Consider the following 20,913-nt stretch of genomic DNA (forward strand, 5'->3'; position numbering starts at 1 on the left):
ACTTTTCCCCCATTCTACCCCAAACACTGTCCTCATCACAGATAATTCATCTGGAAGAGCTAAAGGAATACAGAGAAGCTGAAATTTGCAGTGTAAAAAAATGCATACAGGCATACCAGAGATACAGCTCAAGTATCCGGTAGAAAGAAAAAGTTATTAAGATCATTTTGAGTAATTAACTAATAAAATAAAACCTGAAAATAAAATGGAATTAAACATTTCACATAGGAAAATAGACCATTATCGCATTTCTGGCCACTGGAATCCCACATCTTTTCCCAGTCAGTACTATATTTCATTCCTAATCGATAATCCTCATAGAGTAGTAACCCCTAGTAAGCCCCACAGCCCTGAAGATCCAGGTGTAGTCTCTATCTTAACACTGCCCACCAAAGACACTAGCTTGGAAGCGAAATCAGTGGCTTTGGGCTGGAAAAATCAGTAGTATAAATACTAGGGTCAAAACAAGAAACCATGAGTTACAATAATACTAGAATAGCTCATAGCTGACTAACCCTTCCACAGGTAACAATATAACCTATAGACAAAGATATAAGAAACATGTATTTTACATTATGGTCAAATTGTCAAAAGACAAAGAGAATCTTGAAAGAAATAAGAGAGAAGAAATTTGTCATGTACAAAGATCCTCAATAAAGTTAATAGCTGGTTTCCCATCAGAAACAATGGAGGCCAGAAGGCAGTGGAATGGCATATTTAAAATCCTAAAAGAAAAAGACTGACAACCAAGAATTCTATATCCAAGTAGTACCATCCTTCAAAAATGAGGAAGAAATTAAGATATTCCCAGATAAACAAAAGTTGAGGGAGTTTGTTACCACTAGATCTGCTCTACAAGAAATGCTAAAGACTTTCAGGCTCAAATTAAAGGATACTAGACAGTTACTCAAAGCCACATGAAGAAATAAAGAATACTGGTAAACCTAACTGCATAGATAAATAAAAAGCCAAGTAGTCGTGTACTTTCGGTAACTCTTTTTTCTATATGATTTAAAAGACAAATGCATAAAAAACAATAATTATTAATCTATGTTAATGGGCACACAATGTATGAAAATGTAATCAGTGACAATAATATAAAGAGGAAGGAACAATGATGTATAGCAGCAAAGTATTTGTATAGCACTGCAAACCCGAATAATGAGTTACAATTGAAACTAGACTGTTGTGCAGTTAAGATGTTAATTATAATCTCAAAGGTATCTCCTAAGAAAAACTTTAAAAAATACAGAAAAGGAAAGAAGTGGGCATCGAAAAAAAGGTACACTACAAAAAAACAATTAAATACTAAAAAAAAAAAACATCAAGTAATGGCAGAACTGAAGTGCAAAAGACACACAGACACATAGAAAACTAATAACTAAATGCCAGAAGTCAGTCCTTCCTTACCAGTAATCAGTAATTATTTTAAATGTAAATGGAGTAAACGCTCCAACTAAAAGGCAGAGACTGCAGATGGATTAAAAATTAAAAACAACCCGGGGTGCCTGGGTGGCTCAGTCGGTTAAGCGTCCGACTCTTGATCTCGGCTCAGGTCTCGAACATGAGTTCAAGCCCCACGTTGGGCTCCACGCTGGGCGTGGAGCCTACTTAAAAAAAAAAAGAAAAAATTAAAAACAACCCACGATCCACCCATATGCTGTCTATAAGAGACTTGCTTCAGATGCAAAGAATATTCATTCTTCTCAGGTATACTGGGAAACCCACAAATATGTGGAAATCAACACATTCTTAAATAATCAATGGATCAAAGAAGAAATGAGAAGAGAAATTAGAAAATACCTTGAGATAATTAAGAACTAAAACACAGTACACTGTACTTATGGGATGCAGCAAAAGCAGTACTCAAGGGAAATTTATAGCTGTTAATACCTGCTTTTTTTTTTTAAGATTTTATTTATTTCAGAGAGAGACAGAGGGAGAGAGAGAGGGCACACACACAAATGGAGGGAGAGGCAATGGGAGAGGAGGAGAATCCCAAATAAACTCTCTGCTGAGCATGGAGCCTGATGTGGGGCTCGATCCCATGACCCAGAGATTATGACCTGAGCCAAAACCAAGATTCAGGGTGCTTAACTGACTGAGCCATCCAGGCACCCTTGTCAATACCTACATTTTAAAATAAGAAAAATCTCACATCATTAATCTAATTATATACTTTAAGAAACTAGAAAAAGAAGAGCAAACTAAACCCAAAGCTAGCAGGAGGAAATAATAAAGATTAGAGATAAATGAAATAGAAAACAGAAAAATAGAGAAATATCAACAAAACTAAAAATTAGTTTTTTAAAAAATTTTTATTTTTAAAAATTATTTTTTATAGACAAAGTCTTATTTATTTATTTGACAGAGAAAGAGAGAGCGAGAGCACAAGCAGGGGGAGTGGGAGAGGGAGAAGCAGGCTCCCCACTAAGCAGGGAACCAGATGTGGGGCTCAATCCCAGGACCCTGGGATCACAACCTGAGCCAAAGGCAGACACCTAACTGACTGAGCCACCCAGGCACCACTAAAAATTAGTTAACAAGATCAACAACATTGAAAAACCTTTAGTTAGACTAAGGAAAAAAAAAGACTCAAATTACTAAATTCTAAGTTTAAAAAGGGAATACTAGGGGCGCCTGGGTAGCGCAGTCGTTAAAGCGTCTGCCTTTGGCTCAGGGCGTGATCCCAGCGTACCGGGATCGAGTCCCACATCGGGCTCCTCTGCTGGGAGCCTGCTTCTTCCTCTCTCACTCGCCTGCTCTGTTCCCTCCCTCGCTGGCTGTCTCTCTGTCACATAAATAAATAAAATCTTTAAAAAAAAAAAAAAAAAGGGAATACTACCCACTTTTCAGAAATAAATATTGTAAGAGAATACTACAAAAAACTGTATGCCAGTACATTGGATAACCTAAATGAAATGGACAAATTCCTAGAAGCACATTATTACCAAAAGTGACTCAAAAAGAAACAGAAAATCTAAATAGACCTACACTAGGGTGCCTGGGTGGCTCAGTTGGTTAAGTGTCTGATTTTTTTTTTTTTTTTTTTTTTTTTTTTTTTGAGAGAGAGAGAGAGAGCTGGGGAGGTGAGGTTGGGGCAGAGGGAGAGAGACAGAAAGAATCTTAAGCAGGCTCCACATCCAGTGTGGAGCCTAACACAGGGCTCAATCTCATGACCCAGAGATCACAACCTGAGCCAAAATCAAGAGTCAGGCGCTTAACTGACTGAGCCACCCAGGCGCCCCTAAGCGTCTGACTTTTGATTTCAGCTCAGGTCTTGATATCCGGGTCATGAGTTCAAGCCCCACATTGGGCTCCATGCCCAGACAGACAGATAGACAGACCTATAATCCCATAAGGAGATTGAAACAGTAATCAAAAACTTCCCAACAAAGAAAAGCCCAGGACCAGACAGATTCACTAGTGAAGTTACCAAACATTTAAACAAGAATTAATGGGCGCCTGGGTGGCTCAGTTTGTTGAGTGACTGCCTTTGGCTCAGGTCATGATCCTGGAGTCCGAGGATCGAGCTCCCTGCTCAGTGGGGAGTCTGCTTCTCCTTCTGACCCTACCCCGTCTCATGCACACTCTCTCTCTCTCAAATAAATAAGTAAAATCTTAAAAAAAAATTAAGAAAGAAGAATTAACATCAATCCTTCTCACTCTTCCAAAAACTAGAAGAGGTAAGAGGGAACACTTTCTAACTCATTCTATAAGGCCATTGTTACTCTGATACTGACACTGGGTGAAGAGACTACAAGAAAAGAAAACTATAGAACAACATCCCTTTTGAATATAGATGCAAAAATTCTCAACAAAATACTAGCAAACTAAATTCAACAGCATATTAAAAGGACTGTAACTATACACCATTACCCCACGGAATATCCCAGGAATGCAAGGGTGGTTCAACATACAAAAATCAGTCTATACACAACATTAATATACTGAAGGAAAAAAACCTACATGATCAGATCATCTTAATTGATGCAGACCAAGTATTTGACAAAATCTAATACCTTTGCATGATAAAAACAATAAACTAGAAATGAAAGGAAACTTCAATGTGATAAAGGCCATTGTTATAGATTGAACTGTGTTCCTGCATAAGATATGATCAGTCCTAATCCTCAGGACCTTAGAATATGACCTTATTAGGAAATACGGTCTTTTTTTTTTTTTTTTAAAGATTTTATTTATTTATTTGACAGAGAGAGAGACAGCCAGAGAGAGAGGGAACACAAGCAGCGGGAGTGGGAGAGGAAGAAGCAGGCTTCCAGCAGAGGAGCCTGATGTGGGGCTCGATCCCATAACACCAAGATCACGCCCTGAGCCTAAGGCAGACGCTTTACGACTGAGCCACCCAGGTGCCCCAAGAAATAGGGTCTTCTGTGAATTAAGATGAGATCATATTGGATTAGGATGGGTCCTAATCCAATGATTAGTTAGCGTCCTTATAAAAAGAGAAAACAGAAACACAGAGGGAGAATATCATTGATAATGAAAGCAACAGTGGAGTGATATGTCTACCCCAAAGAATGCCGAGGACTACCAGCAACCACCAGAAGCTCAGAAAAACAATGAACAAGTTCTTCTCCAGAGCCTCCAGAGAGAGAAGGGCCCTACCAACAACTTGATTTTGGACTTAGAGCCCCCAGAACAGTGAGATGATAAATTTCTGTTGTCTTAGGCCATCCAGTTTGTCATTCTTTGTTACAGCAAACATAGAAAACTAATACAGCCATATATGAAAAACACAAGGTTAACATCATACTCAGTGGTGAAATGGGAGAGCTTTCTACCTAAGATCATGAACAACACAATGATATCCACTTTCACCATTTTTATTCAACAAAGTACTTGAAGTTCTAGCCAGAGCAGTTAGGCAATGAAAAGCAATTACAAGACATCCAAATTGGAGAGGAAGAAGTAAAACTATCTCAAATGACATGATCTTATAGGTACAAAACCCTGAAGAATCCACCAAAAACTGTTAGAGCTAATAAATTCAGCAAAGTTGCAGAATACAAAATCAATACACAAAATCAACTGTATTCTATACACTAGCAATGAATAATCCAAAAGAGAAACTAAGGAAATAATTCCATTTACAACAGTGTCAAAAAGAATAAAATATCTAGAGGGGCGCCTGGGTGGCACAGCGGTTAAGCGTCTGCCTTTGGCTCAGGGCGTGATCCTGGCATTATGGGATCGAGCCCCACATCAGGCTCTTCTGCTGGAAGCCTGCTTCTTCATTTTTTTTTTAAAATTTATTTGCTTATTTGAGAGAGAGAGAGAGCCTGTGTGTGAGAGGGGTGAGGGGCAGAGTGAGAGGGAGAGACAGAATCTCAAGCAGACTCAGGGTGGAGGATGAGGGGCTCGATCCCACAACCCTGAGATCATGACCTCAGCTGAAACCAAGAGTCCAGCGCTCAACCAACTGAGCCACCCAGGCGCCCCAAGGAATATTTCATATTATAAAGGAATAAATTTACTATAAATGTGTCAGCACTTAATAGAATTTCAGTACACATAAAGCAAAAGCTAACAGAACTAAAGAGAGAAATAGACAAATCTACAATTGTAACTAGAGAATTTAAGACTAATTAACTGACAGTATTAGAAAAAAAAAAGGTCAGTAAAGATACAGAATATCTGAACGACACCATAGATCACTTTGACCTAACTGATATTTATAAAGGACTATACCAAAAACTGAAAGGGCACTAAACCAACAACTTTACTAGTCTTTGTCAGTGTGCAAGTTAACTAAGATAAGGCATATACTAGGTTGTAAGTCAATAAATTTCAAAAGACTGCAACCTTAATGAATATGTTCACTGACTACAAAAAAATTAAACTAGAAATAATATAGTATCTAGAGAAGCTCCAAATATTTAGAAATTAAAGAACATATAGCCAAAGAAGAAATCACAAGGGAAATAAGAAAATATTTAAAACTCATTTAGGAAAATAATAGTATAACAAAATTTGCAGGGTGTACCTATAACAGTGCTTAGAAGGAAATTTATAGCTTTAAATGCTTATTTCAGAAAATAAAGTTTTAAAGCCAATGAACAAAATTTTCACCTTAAGATGGTAAAAGAAGAGCAAATTAAATTGAAAGCAAAAAAAGGGAAATAATAAAGAGCAGTAATAATAACAAACACAATAGAAAACAAACACTAGAAAAAATCCATTACTCTTATGCTCAATAAAGGATTCAGCCAAGTTATTATGCCACTAAGAATTCACTATGAATTTAGTAGAATGGACTAATGCTACCATAACATGGACTAATCACCATAGACTAATGCTTCTATACGTTCAAAGTAATAACCTGTGTTTCAAAAGAATGTGCAAAAAAGGGGAGCCCGGGTGACTCAGTAGGTTAAGCATCTGACTCTTGATTTCAGCGCAGGTTATGATCTCAGGGTGGTGAGACTGAGCCCTGCAATGGCTGAGCACAGAGTCTGCTTGTCCCTCTCCCTCTCCTTCTGCCCCTCCCCCCACCGCTCGCCCTAAGTGTGCGCACCCTTGTTCACTTTCTCTCTCTCTAAAATAAATAAATAATCAAAAGAATGTGGATAAGAAACCCAGTTAGACATGTTTTCTTAGGCCACTATTGACCCAAATATTGCAATGGATACACTTCCCTGAAGACCTGTACCTTCATAAAAATTCCCAGTACCTTTTATATATTATGTAATGACTCAGGGCAAATTAAATCAATTCAAGTGTAACTAAAAAAGAATCAAAGTAGTTCTAGGAGGGGCACCTGGGTGGCTCAGTTGGTTAAGCGTCTGCCTTCAGCTCAGATCATAATCCCAGGGTCCTTGGATTGAGCCCTACATTGGGCTCCCTGCTCAGCAAGGGAGTCTGCTTCTCCCTCTTTCTCTGCCCCTCCCCCTGCTCATGCTCACGCTCTCTCTCTCTCTCAAATAAATAAAAATTTTTTAAAAGATTTATGATCTAAAAACTGTGGTTAAGAATACTAGTGGTCTCTGGGGCGCCTGGGTGGCTCAGTCATTAAGCATCTGCCTTCAGCTCAGGGCGTGATCCCGGAGTCCTGGGATCGAGCCCCATGTTGGGCTCCTCCGCTGGGAGCCTGCTTCTTCCTCTCCCACTCCCCATGCTTGTGTTCCCTCTCTTGCTGGCTGTCTCTCTCTTTGCCAAATAAATAAATAAAATCTTAAAAAAAAAAAAAAAACACTACTAGTGGTTTCATAATTCCCATTAATTTCTTCTTCCTCAGTAAATTCTCAAATGTTATTTGGGTATACCTGACGAAATAAAAATTAGCTTTCTTAGCCTCCCTGCAGCTAGTTGTAATGTGCAGCTATGTCTTACCAGTGGAATGAAAGTAGAAGCAATGTGTACTTCTAGGAAACAGCCTTAAACACAGGACACTTTTCTTTCTCCTTCTTATTCTTCTATCTTGTTTGCTAGAATATTGTTGTGATGGCTAATATTGGAGTAAGCCAACTTCTACAGATAGCAAAGCATCAAAACAGAAGAACCCTAAGCCCTGATGACTGTGTAGCTGACATAATATCCCTGGCACTGCGCCTATACATGAAAGAAAAATAAGTTTCTATCTGAAGGCTTTGCTCTTGTTATTTTTTGTCATTTGCAGTCAAGCCTTATCCTAGTTAATACTAAGTGAAAAAAAATTATACCTTTAACCAATAAAAAAGTGATTTATGAATGGGAGAAGAATTTGTATCATCACAGTCTCAAAAAGGCTATTCAAGATATTAAGACAGCTAAGGACTGCCAGGTGAATTATAGAAAATCTGATGTAACCATAGCATTGTATACTTACTGGCCTAAACACAAAAATTTACTAACCTGGGATGTTCTGGTATATTCCTCATATAGCCTGTCATACTCTTTACTCTTTTCCTGATACTGAGAGTGGTACTCTTGCAGTTTTTTACCAACTGCGTCAATGTTGTCTTCTTTTACCAACTGATCCTGTACAGTTAAACAAAAGATATAAAGAATGTTAACGATTCTGACACATGAATTTTTCCACATCTATTTATTTTTAAATTGCATTTCTACTGTAAGTTTAAGCCACTGTATTAATATTAATCATGCAAAAGCACTAAATCCTTTTGTTAACACTCAGCCTTTCGATCACATCAAAATGGTTAATACTTGAAAAATTAAGAAATAAGTATAAATAGGAAACAGAAACAGAAGTATTTTTACATAAAATTAATAAATACATGCAACAAGCTATATTAAGGACTAGTAGCCACAAAATAAGTTCCAAAAATATCTTAAATCTTAAGTAGGAAATTTAAAATAACTAGATTTCTTTTTTTTTTTTAACTGATAAACCTGGTAAATTAAAATGAAATTATGTTAAAAATGACTTGTTGAGGGGTGCCTGGGTGGCTCAGTCATTAAGCGTCTGCCTCCAGCTCAGGTCATGATCCCAGGGTCCTGGGATCGAGCCCCTCATTGGGCTCCCTGCTCAGTGGAGAGTCTGCTTCTCCCTCTGCTCCTCCCCCCTGCTCATTCTCTCTCTTTTTCTCTCAAATAAATAAATAAATAATCTTAAAAAAAAAAAAAAAAGAACTTCTATAATCATACCTGTTGGTATCTGGACACTGGGTACATTAGCTTCACATCAAGTTTGGGATTGTACTGAGCAAGAGACTCATGATGATAGTGGTTAATGAGCTCCACCACAGAATTAAATGTCAGAGGATCAGAAAAGCCGTATTTACCATCTCGATGATAGATCTTTATTAACTTATTATTGCCTCCCTTCCTGTGAACAAGACAGCAACTGTTGATTTTTTTCCAAAAAATCCTATCAAAGTACTACTTTCATATGGAGATATAAAAGTACAGTGTCACATAATAAACAAGTTTTACTAAGTTAATGAGACTGGAACAGGTGAAAAGGCATATATAATTATGTGTGTAAAAGTATATACAATATCTTACTATTTTTACAACTATTTCATTTGTCTATAAAATACCTTGGTTACTAAAGGCCAATCTACCTAACCAGCAGTCAGTAGCAACAGATTTAACAAAAATAGTCACTTGAGAAAAATAACTAAAATAGAAGTAAATTATATCTTTTATTTTCTGAATGAATTTTCTAATTTAAATTCTATTGATATTTTTTCAGGAAGAACAGAGACAATCTCTTTGGGACCTAAAGATACGAGGTTGTGTGTCTGTGGGGGGAAGCAGAAGACATCTCTGTGTGAAGGGGATGATAAATATGTGGCAACATAATCACCAATACCCTCAAGGTTTTGTTGTGAATGCACAAACATGAATGATTTATAACTAATTAATTTGCATCTTACATTATTTTGTCTTTTATATTCACTTATAATTCTTGGAAATGACTACTTATTTAGACCGTCACAATAAGTAAATGATTCAACTGTCATTCAACTGTTTTATAAAGTCTAGCTTTTGAAGAGTCATTTATATTAGAATGAGGTAATTTGATGCTTAAATAGTTTAGACCACTTTTGTTTGTTGAGTCATATCCAATGGTCCCTTAAAGATAATTTATAACCAAAGCTTAAAATGGCAGTGTTTTCCAAGTCCCACACAGTATAATCAAACCACAGCAGGCTGATTCATTATATCATAGCAAAACACTGCACCATTCCCACTCAACTCTTCTTATAAACAGCATGCAGACTTAATGGGGGGACATACGTCTCCACATCTCTTTATGCCATGCTATTACACGTGATAAATGAGGCATCAGGATCCGTGAAAGGTCAAGCACAATAGGTTTGACTCTACGGACTGATTTAATAATGCTTACAGAAAGTGAGTATTTAGATGGATGAAGAACTATTCCTATAAAATGTACATTAGAAGGACCACCTCATCATATGTTGTCACTACAGGTATATACACCCACACATATACACACATAAATGCAAGCTGGTCTCTCTGCTAGAGAAAAGTTAAAAGGCACTCATTCATTCAAAACAACTTTATTTGGGGTGCCTGGACAGCTCAATTGGTAAAGCATCTGACTTGATTTTGGCTCAGGTCATGATCTCAGAGTGGTGAGATTGAGCCCCGCATCCAGCTCCATGCAAGGCATGGAGCCTGGCTGAGATTCTCTCTCCCTCTGCCCCTCCCCACTCTAAACAAAACAAAACCCAAAAAACTTTATTTGGAATATCCACCCGTGCCAGCAGCTGTATGAGGTACAGTGCACATAGGGATGAACAAGACAGACTTAGTTTAAGAAAGAACATAACAAACAACTAGATATATCAAATGGTAATAGGTCCTATGGGAAAAAATAAAGCAGAGTAAAGGAAAGAGATAGTTCTGGGGGTGGAGGGTTTGCTATTTTCTATGTTGCACAAGGAAAACCACTCTATTCAAGTGACATTTAAGCACAGTCCTAAATGAAGTGAAGGAACTAGCTCAGCAGATATCTGGGGGGAAAGTTTCTCAGGCAGAAGGAACAACAAGAACAAAGCCCGAGGTAGAAGCATGCTTGGCATGTTCAAAGAACAGCAAGGAGGCCAGTGATGGTGGGGCTGAATGAGCAAAAGGGAGAGTACTAGTAGGAGAGAAATAAGAGCTGTAAAAGGAGCTCAGATCATGTAACAGTCTGTAAGCCAATTTATGGGCTTTGGCTTTTACTGAGTAAGATGGGGAGACACAAGAGGGTTCTGAGCAGAATGATACCATCTATCACGCATTTTAAAAGGCTCACTCTAACTGCTGGGTTGAGAAGAGACTGGTCAAAGTGAGCAGGGATATAAGTAGAAAGACTAGCCGGGAGACTATTAAAATAATCTAGGCAAGAGATGATGGCATCCTGAACAACGATAGTAGCAGAGGAGATAGTGAGAAATGGTGGGATTCTGAATATATTTTGAAGAGAGAGCTGACAAGGCATGCTGATGACATGGACATGGATGGGTAGGAGAGAAAGAGACAACATAATGATGACTTCAAGTTTTTTATCTTAAGCAATTAGAAGAATGGAATTGTTATTTATTGAAATGAAGAAGGCTATATAAGAAGAACATGTTTAAAGGGGGAAAATATTTTGTTTTTAGACATGTTAAGCTTGAGATGCCTAGTGAACATCTGTTACTAGATGATCCAGCAGTCTACTCGAAGAATCTAAAGTTCAGGAGAAAGGTCTGGCCTAGAGGTATAAAATCAAGATCTGTCAGCCTACAGATATTACTTGAAAGGAGCATAGCTGAACAAAAGAAGAGGCCCAAGGTCTAAGTCCTGGGGTTCACCAATGTGTAGCAGTTAGGCAGATGAGGAAGAACCAGCAAAGGAAACCAAGAGAGAGCAATTAATAAAGTTAAAAGAGAACTAAGAACATGGTGTATTTTTAAGAAAGCATTTCAACAAAGAGAAAATGATCAACCAGGTAAGATCTTGGGGCTTGGTGAAGGAGAGATCACTAAGTAATCTTGACAAAAAAGTTTCATTGGACTATAATGGAATGAAGAGAATGAAAGAAGATGAAAAAGAAATGTCTACAACAACTGTCTTGAGGAGTATTGCTGTAAACAGGGAGCAGAGAAATAGGGAAGTAGCTGGAAATAGACATAGGCTCAAGGGAATTTTCTTTCTTATTTTTTTAAAAGATTTTATTTATTTATTTATTTATTTATTTATTTATTTATTTATTTATTTATTTGACAGAGAGAGAGAGCAGAAGCAGGGGCAGCAGGAGAGGGAGAAGCAGGCTCCCCACCAGGGAGCCCAATGTGGGGCTCGATCCCAGGACCCTGGGATCATGACCTGAACCAAAGACAGACGCCTAACTGACTGAGCCACCCAGGTGCCCCAGGAGAGAGAGAATCTGAAGCAGGCTCCATGCCAAGCACAGAGCCCAACCTCACAACCCTGAGATCATGACCTGAGCTGAAATCAAGAATCAGACACTTAACTGAGCCACCCAGGCACCCTGAGAATCACCAACAACTTTTACTAAATTCAGACTCTGCCTGCCTCCTCCCTCTACCCCAGGCTCAGATTCTTTGCAGATTCTATTCTCCCTTCTTTCTTCTCCCCCACCATTTGTTTTTAATATTTTGTCCTCCCATGACTTCTATGACATTACACTTCTCTCTCCAACTCTTAGACTGTTCTTCCTCTGCTCCTTCCTGCTGCTAAACACAGTCCCTAAAAATATTTGCCTTCAGCCTCTACCTTTTCTTTCCTCTTATACTCTTCCCTTAAAATCCCATTTACTCTGTGTAGATGGTACCTGAATCTTTTTCTAGTTTTATGCTCTCCTCTAAGCATTAAATCTGCATTTCTAGCTATATCCTAGATATATTTTTACCTGGAAGTTCTGGAGCAGGTAAAAACCAACATCTTTTCCCTGTTCTCTATAAAACAACTGTTCCTGACTTGCCTATTTCTATAAATGGCACATTCGTTCTAAGCCCAGCAGGCTCAAACCAGTCATCTTTAACTCTCCCCCCAACCTTATACCTACTCTATTATTAAATTCCTTGTGCTCTGAGCTCTATATTGCCTCTTACTTTGACTCCTCGACTCCTTTCCTAGAGCTGCTATCCTAGCTAATAGTGTACTCCACCTTTCCATCATTTCATTCCCCTGCGTAAAACACTTTCTTGGTGGTGGTTTTTTGTGGGTTTATTTCTCTTTCTTTCTTTTTCCTCTCCTCTCCTCCCCTCCCCTCCTCTTCTCTCCTCTCCTCTCCCCATCTCCCCTCTTCTCCTCCTCTCCTCTCCTTTACTTTTCACTTAGAAATAAAATTCAAATTCCCTACCATGGCTCATTAGGCTCTGTGCATCTGTCTCCTTCCCACTTTCAAGTTCATCTCCTACCACACTCCGTGGTTCACACTGTAAGCCAGCTACAGCTGTCTTTGTATTCACTGGATCTACCAAATCTTTCCAAAAATCAGTGTCTTGGCACTTTCTATTCCCTCTTCCTGGAACACTGTTCTGGCTGGTTCTTACATATCCTTCAGTTTTCAGAGGTCATTTCCTCACAGAGGCCCTCCTTCTCAAAATCATCTTAAATTCCCTTTCCCTATATCCCTATCACATAACCCTGTGTATTTCCTATATAACATTTCATATACTGTGAAGTTATTTTTTATGTGTTTATTTTGTCTCCCTCTCCTCTAATCCTACCTCTACCTCCAAATATAAACACCATAGACAGGAGACCATGTCCAGCTTGTTCATCATTTCCTTTTCCTAGAATAGTACCTAGAACATTGTGGGCACTCAATAAATATTAAATGATTAAAGAATAAATTCTATTCTGGATCACTATTACCTCTCAATTCACAATATTCTATGTTTTTTAATTTAATTAATTTTTTTAAGTAAGCTCTATGCCCAAAGTGGGGCTTGACTCATGACCCTGAGATCAAGAGTAGCATGCTCTACCCACTGAGCCAGCGAAGCACCCCAATGAGTCAAGATATTCTAACTCTTTACTGGTATCTATCCTTTTATTCTTTCTATTCAAATATAGTCTGATCATATATACTTCCCTGCTGAAAAAAATGCAATTGTTTCCTCTGCCTACCTACAATATTAAATGCAAACTCCACATTTTAGAATTCAAGGCCGTTTAACATGACCCTTTTCCAACCCTCCATCCCCTATCACTTTGTTCCTCTTGTGGGCCAAATGGGACTGCATCTCAGAGAACAGAGCACTATAGTTTCTCACCTCCATATCTCTGTTCCTGTTGTTACCTAATCCTGCAACCTCTCCTCCCACTCCCACATTCTACATGGCCATATCTATCCCCTTCGTCCAGATACACAGCAATGCAATTTTTTCCACGAAGAGCAGCTTTCTATATCCTCTCAACAAGATATCTCTTTACTTCCTTTCAGCTCCCAAAGCACATTGTTTGAACTTCTCCTATTATTTTGGTTTAATTCAAAGCAGTTTTCTTATTCCTGTTGCCCTCACCAGTCTATGGCTTCTTTGCGACAAAAATGTTAACTCTTTGTTAGATCCTTTGCAGAGTAACTAGTACTGAACTATAAGTATTTACTAAACCCCAGTAAGACCATCAATTTTCTGCCTAACAAAATCTATCAAGGCCCAGCTAAACTCTCATTCCCTCTGAGAAAACTTCCCTTTGTCTTTCTCTCATTTATTCTTTCCTTTCAAATAGTTACTGAGTACCTACATGTCAGACCTTTTGCTAAACAAAAACTTTAAAATATTCTTGCCAATGTCCATTGACGAATGGATAAAGAAAATGTATACACATGCAATAGAATACTATTCAGCCTTAAAAAGGAAGAAAAGTCTGACATGCTACAACACGATAAACCTTAAAAACATTACTTTATATAAAATAAGCCAGACACAAAAAGAAAAATATTGTGTGACTCTACTTACATGAGGTACCTAAAATAATCAAATTCACAAAGACAGAAAGTAAAACAACAGTTACCAGGAGTTAAGGGAAGAGGTGAATGGGGAGAACTCTAATATAACACTATAATGCATTAAAGTATAGTAAATACGTATCTCTCCTATTCCACCATTACACACTGAGATTATGAACTCTTGAGGGTAAAACCATATCTTATTCATGTCCTTATTCCTGGTCCTACCATAATATCCAGCACAAAGATAACCCTCTGAACTTTAAAGCTGCCCAACAATAAAATGGGCTGCCCGAAAAGAAGATGCTAGCTCCCTCTGACTGAAAGATCACATGGAAGCTCAATGACTCTTTCTGAAAAATGTTATGCAGAGAATTTCAACAGCTGCAGAAACCCAGTTGAATGAGATAGTATTAAAGATCCCTTCCAGCTGTAGGCCTCTGGCATAAGAATTCTCATGGTGGCTGTAGACCAGGAGGCTGTGAGTGGGACCCCTTGCCAGCCTTTGTTCCTGAACAGCGCTGCAACTTCAGGTAAGTAATGGAACTTTTGCAGGCTCTTTTCCTCATCCCAAGATACAAAAATTGTTGCTTTTAGTTAGCTACATTTAGGAATCGAACCATCATAAAATAATGCCCTAGTGTGGGATTAAAACAATTTTTCAGATAAATGAGGACATTCATTCTGTTAATAAATACTTATTAGGCATCCATAGTCCAATGCCTATCCATTATCACACACTGGAGTCTGGACATGTAATGATGATTAAACAAAGTCCCGAATAGCAGAGAACTTAAATTCTAGTGGGGTGAGACCTACAAGGTGGGGAAGGAGAAGAAAATAGAGAAGTGGCCCATACAGAAAATTAAATTGAGGCAATATATATCCTCCAATAGCTACTTTGGATTGAGCAGTTAGGGAAGCCCTGAAGAGATGGCAATTATGCAGAGATCTGAATGACAAAAAGGAAACAAAGATGCAAAGATCAGAAAGGCCTATTGCAAAGGCCCTGAGGCAGGAATAAGGCTCACTTGCCTGAGGTATGAAAAAACGAGGTTGAATGTAGTGGCAGGAGGGAAGAGGGAAGAAATGAAGTGTAAGAAGTAGACCAAGTCCAGGTCAAATAGAGCTTTGTAAGTTAGAATAAAATCCAAATTCTTTACCATAAGAGCAGTAGGGAAACTCTTAAAAGAATTTTAAGCAAAGGAGTCATCAGACTCATACCTTAAAATGATCACTCTAGTTTGAGCACAAAATATGGTCAACAGGGGTGGGGAAGATTAGAAATTGAAAGATGCTGAGAGGCCTTTCAGGAAATGACTGCAAAAGATCAAGCAAGATGACGGTGGCTTACTGTTGGGTGGTAGAGAAGTAGGATGATATTACGAATATACATTTGGAGGTAAAGTTGGTAGGACTTGTTTAATGATGGATTTGGATGTGAGGATAACGGAAAAGAGGGGGGAAAAAGAGCTGTAACTTGAGTACTGTAGAGATGGTGGTTCTATTTCTGAAGAAAAAATAAGTAAATAGAAGAGAAACAGTTTGGGTAGGAGAAGTTGGGTTAGAGATCAAGAATTCTTCTTTGACTATGTTCAAATTAATACGTCCCCTAGTTACCTAAGTGGCAAAGTCAAGTAGGCAAGTGGATAGATGCATGTGGAGTTCTGGAGATCGGAGCTGGAGATGGGGTTTATGAGTCATCACCATGTAACTGCATATTAAAGCCATGGAACAGGACAAGCTCACCTTGGGAGAACCAATACAGAGAAGAGAAGGAGGCCCAACTCCGAGCCTGGAACACTTAACCTTTAGATATTGAGCAAAGGAATGGCTGGCCTAGAGTTAGGAAGAAAATCGGGAGAGTGTGATGTCACAACAGCCAAGACAATAAACTGTTTCTAGGAAGAAGTGCCTATGACTAATGCTGTGAAGAGGTCAGTTGAGGTAAGAGAGAAATGGTCATTGGTTTAGCAGTCCTTGTAAGAGTGGTAAAGACAGAAGCCTGACTGGAGCGCGTGTGGGGAACTGAGTCAAATGAATCATTATAGAACTTTGATTATTCCTCAGCACAACTAAGGTATTAACTTCCACGGTATTAACTTCTTATGATGTCTTTACCAGAAACTCCAAATTTCTAGCATAAAATACATGATTCTTCCTAAAGATAATAGGCAGAAAGGCAGCAAAGAGTCAGATAAATCTGGATCTGAACTCATCTTCTGCCATTTACTAGCTATATGTCTTCAGGAAACTTTCTTAACCAGGTTAAGCTTCAGTTGCCTCGTCTATAAAATGGAAATATTAATAATACCTACCTCATAAGGTTGTTGTGAGGAATAATACGATATGCATGTAAAATGTGTAGTACAAGGGAGTTGTTATCGCTGCTGTTTGCATTATATATTTCTTTAGATACTCCCTTTTTAAAAAAATCACAGTACTTCATTGTATTAGGCTATTTTAATTGTTAAAATTAAACGTAAAAATATCTGATGCAGTTTGCCTACTTTTTTAAAATATACGTCCCATCTTTGTAAATATAAAAGGTGATATATCCACCACTTAGGAAATTCTAATATGCCCACATGGATGGCATGATAGAGGCTAAGAACTGCTTTATCTTCTACATATCCCCATCAGCCTAAACTACGTTAAACTTTACTCTCTGAAGTCTGCGTTGAGGAAAATAATGGGGTTATTAGAGGGGTGGACTCCCAACATATCATTAATAGCCTCAGGCTGTGCCCATAACTTCTACTTCATGCACAACATCAACAGTATAATTCTTACTTCATAACTTACTTTCAGGGATTTTAGCCTTTTTGTTTTATTCCTACATAAAAATTAAAATTGTTGCCATCTTTATATAAGACATTTAAATATTTAACGTATAGAGAAAGGATAGCTAGCCAAACAACTAAAAATTATGTATCCAAATTAAGTAAAAATATTTTAAAACGTGTAATCACTTAAATAAATACAAAAATCTCTGTATACGCAGAAATAAATAATGCTAGTAGAACACTAGTCAAAATGCTGAAAAATACTCACCTCAAAGTCAAAGTGTAATCCCCCTGCATTTTTGTTGAGGCATCTCTGACCAAGAACGTACCATCTGGCATATCCCGTAATTTGTCATTTACTTCCTCCCTGAAAAATAGAATCATAGGAAAAATGAAAAAAATGTAATCAACAATTGTTCTCTTCACATATTATTACTAAGGCTAGTTAGGAGGTGAGTATTTCTAAGGTCACAGAATTATGGGGGCCTTCCGAGGTCATTTAATTCCTCCCCCTAGATATGATCTTTCTGTTTTGACTTTCGGTATTACACAACCTAAGGAAGGACTATTTGCTTTTTAAACTCTTCCAGATTTTAACCGTCTGTAGGGGATAGTATTTCCATTAAGCCTTTAGCGCTTCCTTAGGCAGGTCTGAACTTGTAGGGTTTCAGGAAAAACCAGCAGCTGTTTAGAAAGAAGGTTGTGTTTAAGCAACAGTGGCAGCTGTGTCCCATCAGAGGGGGGTAAATTCACTAAGTTCACAACCTTTCAATATAATCTTCTCCAATTTGAATTTATACTGATGATAAATTCCTCCTGCAGAGTTGGTTTAGGACTTTAAGAAAGAACATTAGAACACTCAGGATATGGCAGGGCACAGAAGACTCTGAGTTACAGACCCACAAGTTCTTAGAATATAAATTTAAATGGTATTCAAATATAATAGATCCTTGGGGCTCCTGGGTGGCGCAGTCGTTAAGCGTCTGCCTTCGGCTCAGGGCGTGATCCCAGCGTTCTCGGATGGAGCCCCACATCAGGCTTCTCCGCTAGAAGCCTGCTTCTTCCTCTCCCACTCCCCCTGTTTGTGTTCCCGCTCTCGCTGGCTGTCTCTATCTCTGTCAAATAAATAAAATCTTTAAAAAATAATAAATAAATAAATAAATAAATAAATAAATAAATAAATATAATAGATCCTTTTATTGTACAATTATAAAACAAAAATTTTCTGACCCATTTTAATAAAAAATATATTAAGTCTCCTTCAAAAAATTAAACATAGAATTACCATATGACTTAGAAATTCCTTTTCAGGGTATACTCCCCAAAGAGCTAAAAGCAGGGACTTGAGGGGTGCCTAGGTGGCTCAGTCGGCTAAGCGGCCAACTCTTAATTTCAGCTCAGGTCATGATCTCAGGGTTGTGAGATCAAGCCCCATGTTGGGCTCCGCATTGGGCAGGGGGCCTGCTTAAGATTCTCTCTCTCCCTCTGTCCCTCCCCCCTCTAAAAAATAATAAATAAAAATTTTTAAAAAGCAGGGAATATGGGGCGCCTAAGTGGCTCAGTCAGTTAAGCGTCTGCCTTCGGCTCAGGTCATGATCTCCAGGTCCTGGAATCGAGCCCCTCATCGGCCTTCCTGCTCAGCAGGGAGTCTGCTTCTCTCTCTCTCCCTCTGCCCCTCCTCACTGCTCATTCTTTCTCTCTCAAGTAAATAAATAAAATCTTTAAAAAAAAAGAAAAAAAAAGCAAGGAATAAACATTTATACACCAATTTTCATGGCAGCATTATTCATAATAGCCAAAAGCTGTAAACAATCCAAATGTTCAAAGCCAAACCTCCAGATGAATGAATAAATAAAAATGTGGTATACACACATAATGGAATATTATTCAACCTTAAAGAGGGAGGAAATTCTGATACATGCTACAACATGGATGAACCTTGAAGACATTGTGCTAAGTGAAATATGCCAGTCGCAAAAGGATAAATAGTGTATGATTTCATTTATGTGAAGTACCTAGAGTAGTCAAATTCATAGAAACAGAAAGTAGGATGGTGGTTTCCCAGGGCTGGAGAGAACAGGAGGAAAAGGCAGTTAGTGTTTAATGAGTACAAAGTCTCGCTTTGGGGAAGATGAAATAGTTTCAGAAATGAATGACGATGATGGTTGAACAATACTGTGAATGTACTTAATGCCACTGAACTGTACATTTAAAGATGGTTAAAATGGTAACAAAGAAAAAAAAAGAAATGAGTGCCACTTTGGTAGTTGAAGAGAATAGACAAGAGAAACACAAGCATATTGAAGAATACAGCATCAACCTTGAACCCAATTTGACAGAAATGGATAGGTCTTTTTTAAAACAAAATACAAGAAAAACAAGAAATTTGAATATTCAAATTCAATATATATATATTTTCCCCCCTTCTCTAGGTTAAAAATTTCCCAAGACCACATTTTACCTAAAAAGCATTTTACTGCTAAAGAGTCCAATTTCTCAAAATGAAGCATGTGAAGAGTGCATCAAAATCACCTGGGGAGGTTGTTAAATGCAGATTCGTGGGCCACACCCCAATTGATTCTTGTGCATGCAAAGATTGTGGAACCATTGCCTTAGGCAGAGAAAGGTAAAGAAAATTAAGTACCTATAACTATCTTTTACAGAAAACCACATGTAGCTATCTTAAATCTTTTAAGTTTCATTTATTCAGAAATCTATCCTTAATACAGTATTAAAAGTAATAATCACACCTGTAATTTAAAGACTTTCTCGTGGAAGGACAGCATTTAGAAACTTCTGAAGTGTTCTCACAATTTTTAAAATGGTAATCTTTAAATGACAAATAGTAGGGCATGAAAATGTTTTATTTTTAACTTCTCAAAAATGATTTGTTTCTAAACTGCATTGAATTATAGTAGCATTCAAGTTACCTTGAAATATCCCCCCAGTACCATTCTGCATCCTGAAGAGAAACAGAACTGTCCTTCATTCCATTTGTAACAGCTGAAGTCATTGGCTTAGGTGGCTTTGGTGGAAGAGCTAGAAGAGAAATTAATATTATTTTGTAGATGTAAATTACTATTTGTTTTCTAATTTCCTCAGTCAGGAACAGCTCATTAACCAATGTACATTAAGATTCAAATAATTATAAATTAAATAAAGTGTTATTTTATGTTAAATGTTAGCCAAAGAAGAAATCTTTCTAGAACTCTACCAGTAACTGCCTAAAAGGTGAAATTTTCAAGCTACTTGGTTTTTTTTTTCCTTCTTATAAAGTGCTAACTTTTAATTCTGAACAAACGTCCAAAAAAACTTCATTGTTTCTCAAAAGACAATGTGAAGCCCCTTCACAAACAATTCAGTCCAAAAGCCATTAAGTAAGACTCGTCATGATGGCCAAGAGTTGATGTCAGAGCCCAAAGCAGGTGAAGGAGGATTACGTCCATATAGGAGGGCAGCAGCACAGCGCAGGATCTCAGAGCTGGAGGAGGGTGAGGAGGAGATCCTCACCGGTGCAGGCTGGCATGAGATGTTAAAGCTGAATGAAGGAAGAAGGGCAGTGGCGCAGGGCCCGGGTGGCACAGAATAGTGGAGACCAAACCAGTGAGGACACAGTCCTCAGAAGAGGGCACACCAATACAATGGGACAAAGCCAGATGAGGGTGAAGAGTTTCTACTTGGGGGAGGGGAGGCTAGGAGGTGTCAAGGGGGAATGCAGCAATGGCTATAAGAGATTGGGTACAT

At 38.1% G+C, this 20,913-nt stretch overlaps 1 protein-coding gene across 3 annotated transcripts in view; it reads right to left on the reverse strand.

Moving 5' to 3' along the window:
• PIK3R3 (phosphoinositide-3-kinase regulatory subunit 3) overlaps positions 1 to 20,913 on the reverse strand; it is a 123,947-nt gene that overhangs the window by 23,904 nt on the left and 79,130 nt on the right. Inside the window, exons 2-6 of one of the 3 annotated variants that reach the window (XM_087865857.1) lie at positions 20,100 to 20,208; positions 19,702 to 19,780; positions 17,438 to 17,536; positions 8,608 to 8,788; positions 7,855 to 7,980 (exon numbers count right to left, since the gene is read on the reverse strand). In XM_087865857.1, coding sequence (XP_087721983.1) covers positions 7,855 to 7,980; positions 8,608 to 8,788; positions 17,438 to 17,536; positions 19,702 to 19,780; positions 20,100 to 20,130 — 516 coding nt within the window. In that variant the 5' untranslated portion in view covers positions 20,131 to 20,208. The remainder of the gene's footprint in view (positions 1 to 7,854; positions 7,981 to 8,607; positions 8,789 to 17,437; positions 17,537 to 19,701; positions 19,781 to 20,099; positions 20,209 to 20,913) is intronic. The other 2 variants (XM_045799656.2, XM_045799657.2) reach the window with 2 other exon arrangements.

The sequence above is a fragment of the Ursus americanus genome, chromosome 12 (genome assembly GCF_024610735.1).
Source record: "Ursus americanus isolate L20-20 chromosome 12, mUrsAme1.1.p, whole genome shotgun sequence".
Taxonomy (NCBI): Eukaryota; Metazoa; Chordata; class Mammalia; order Carnivora; family Ursidae; genus Ursus; species Ursus americanus.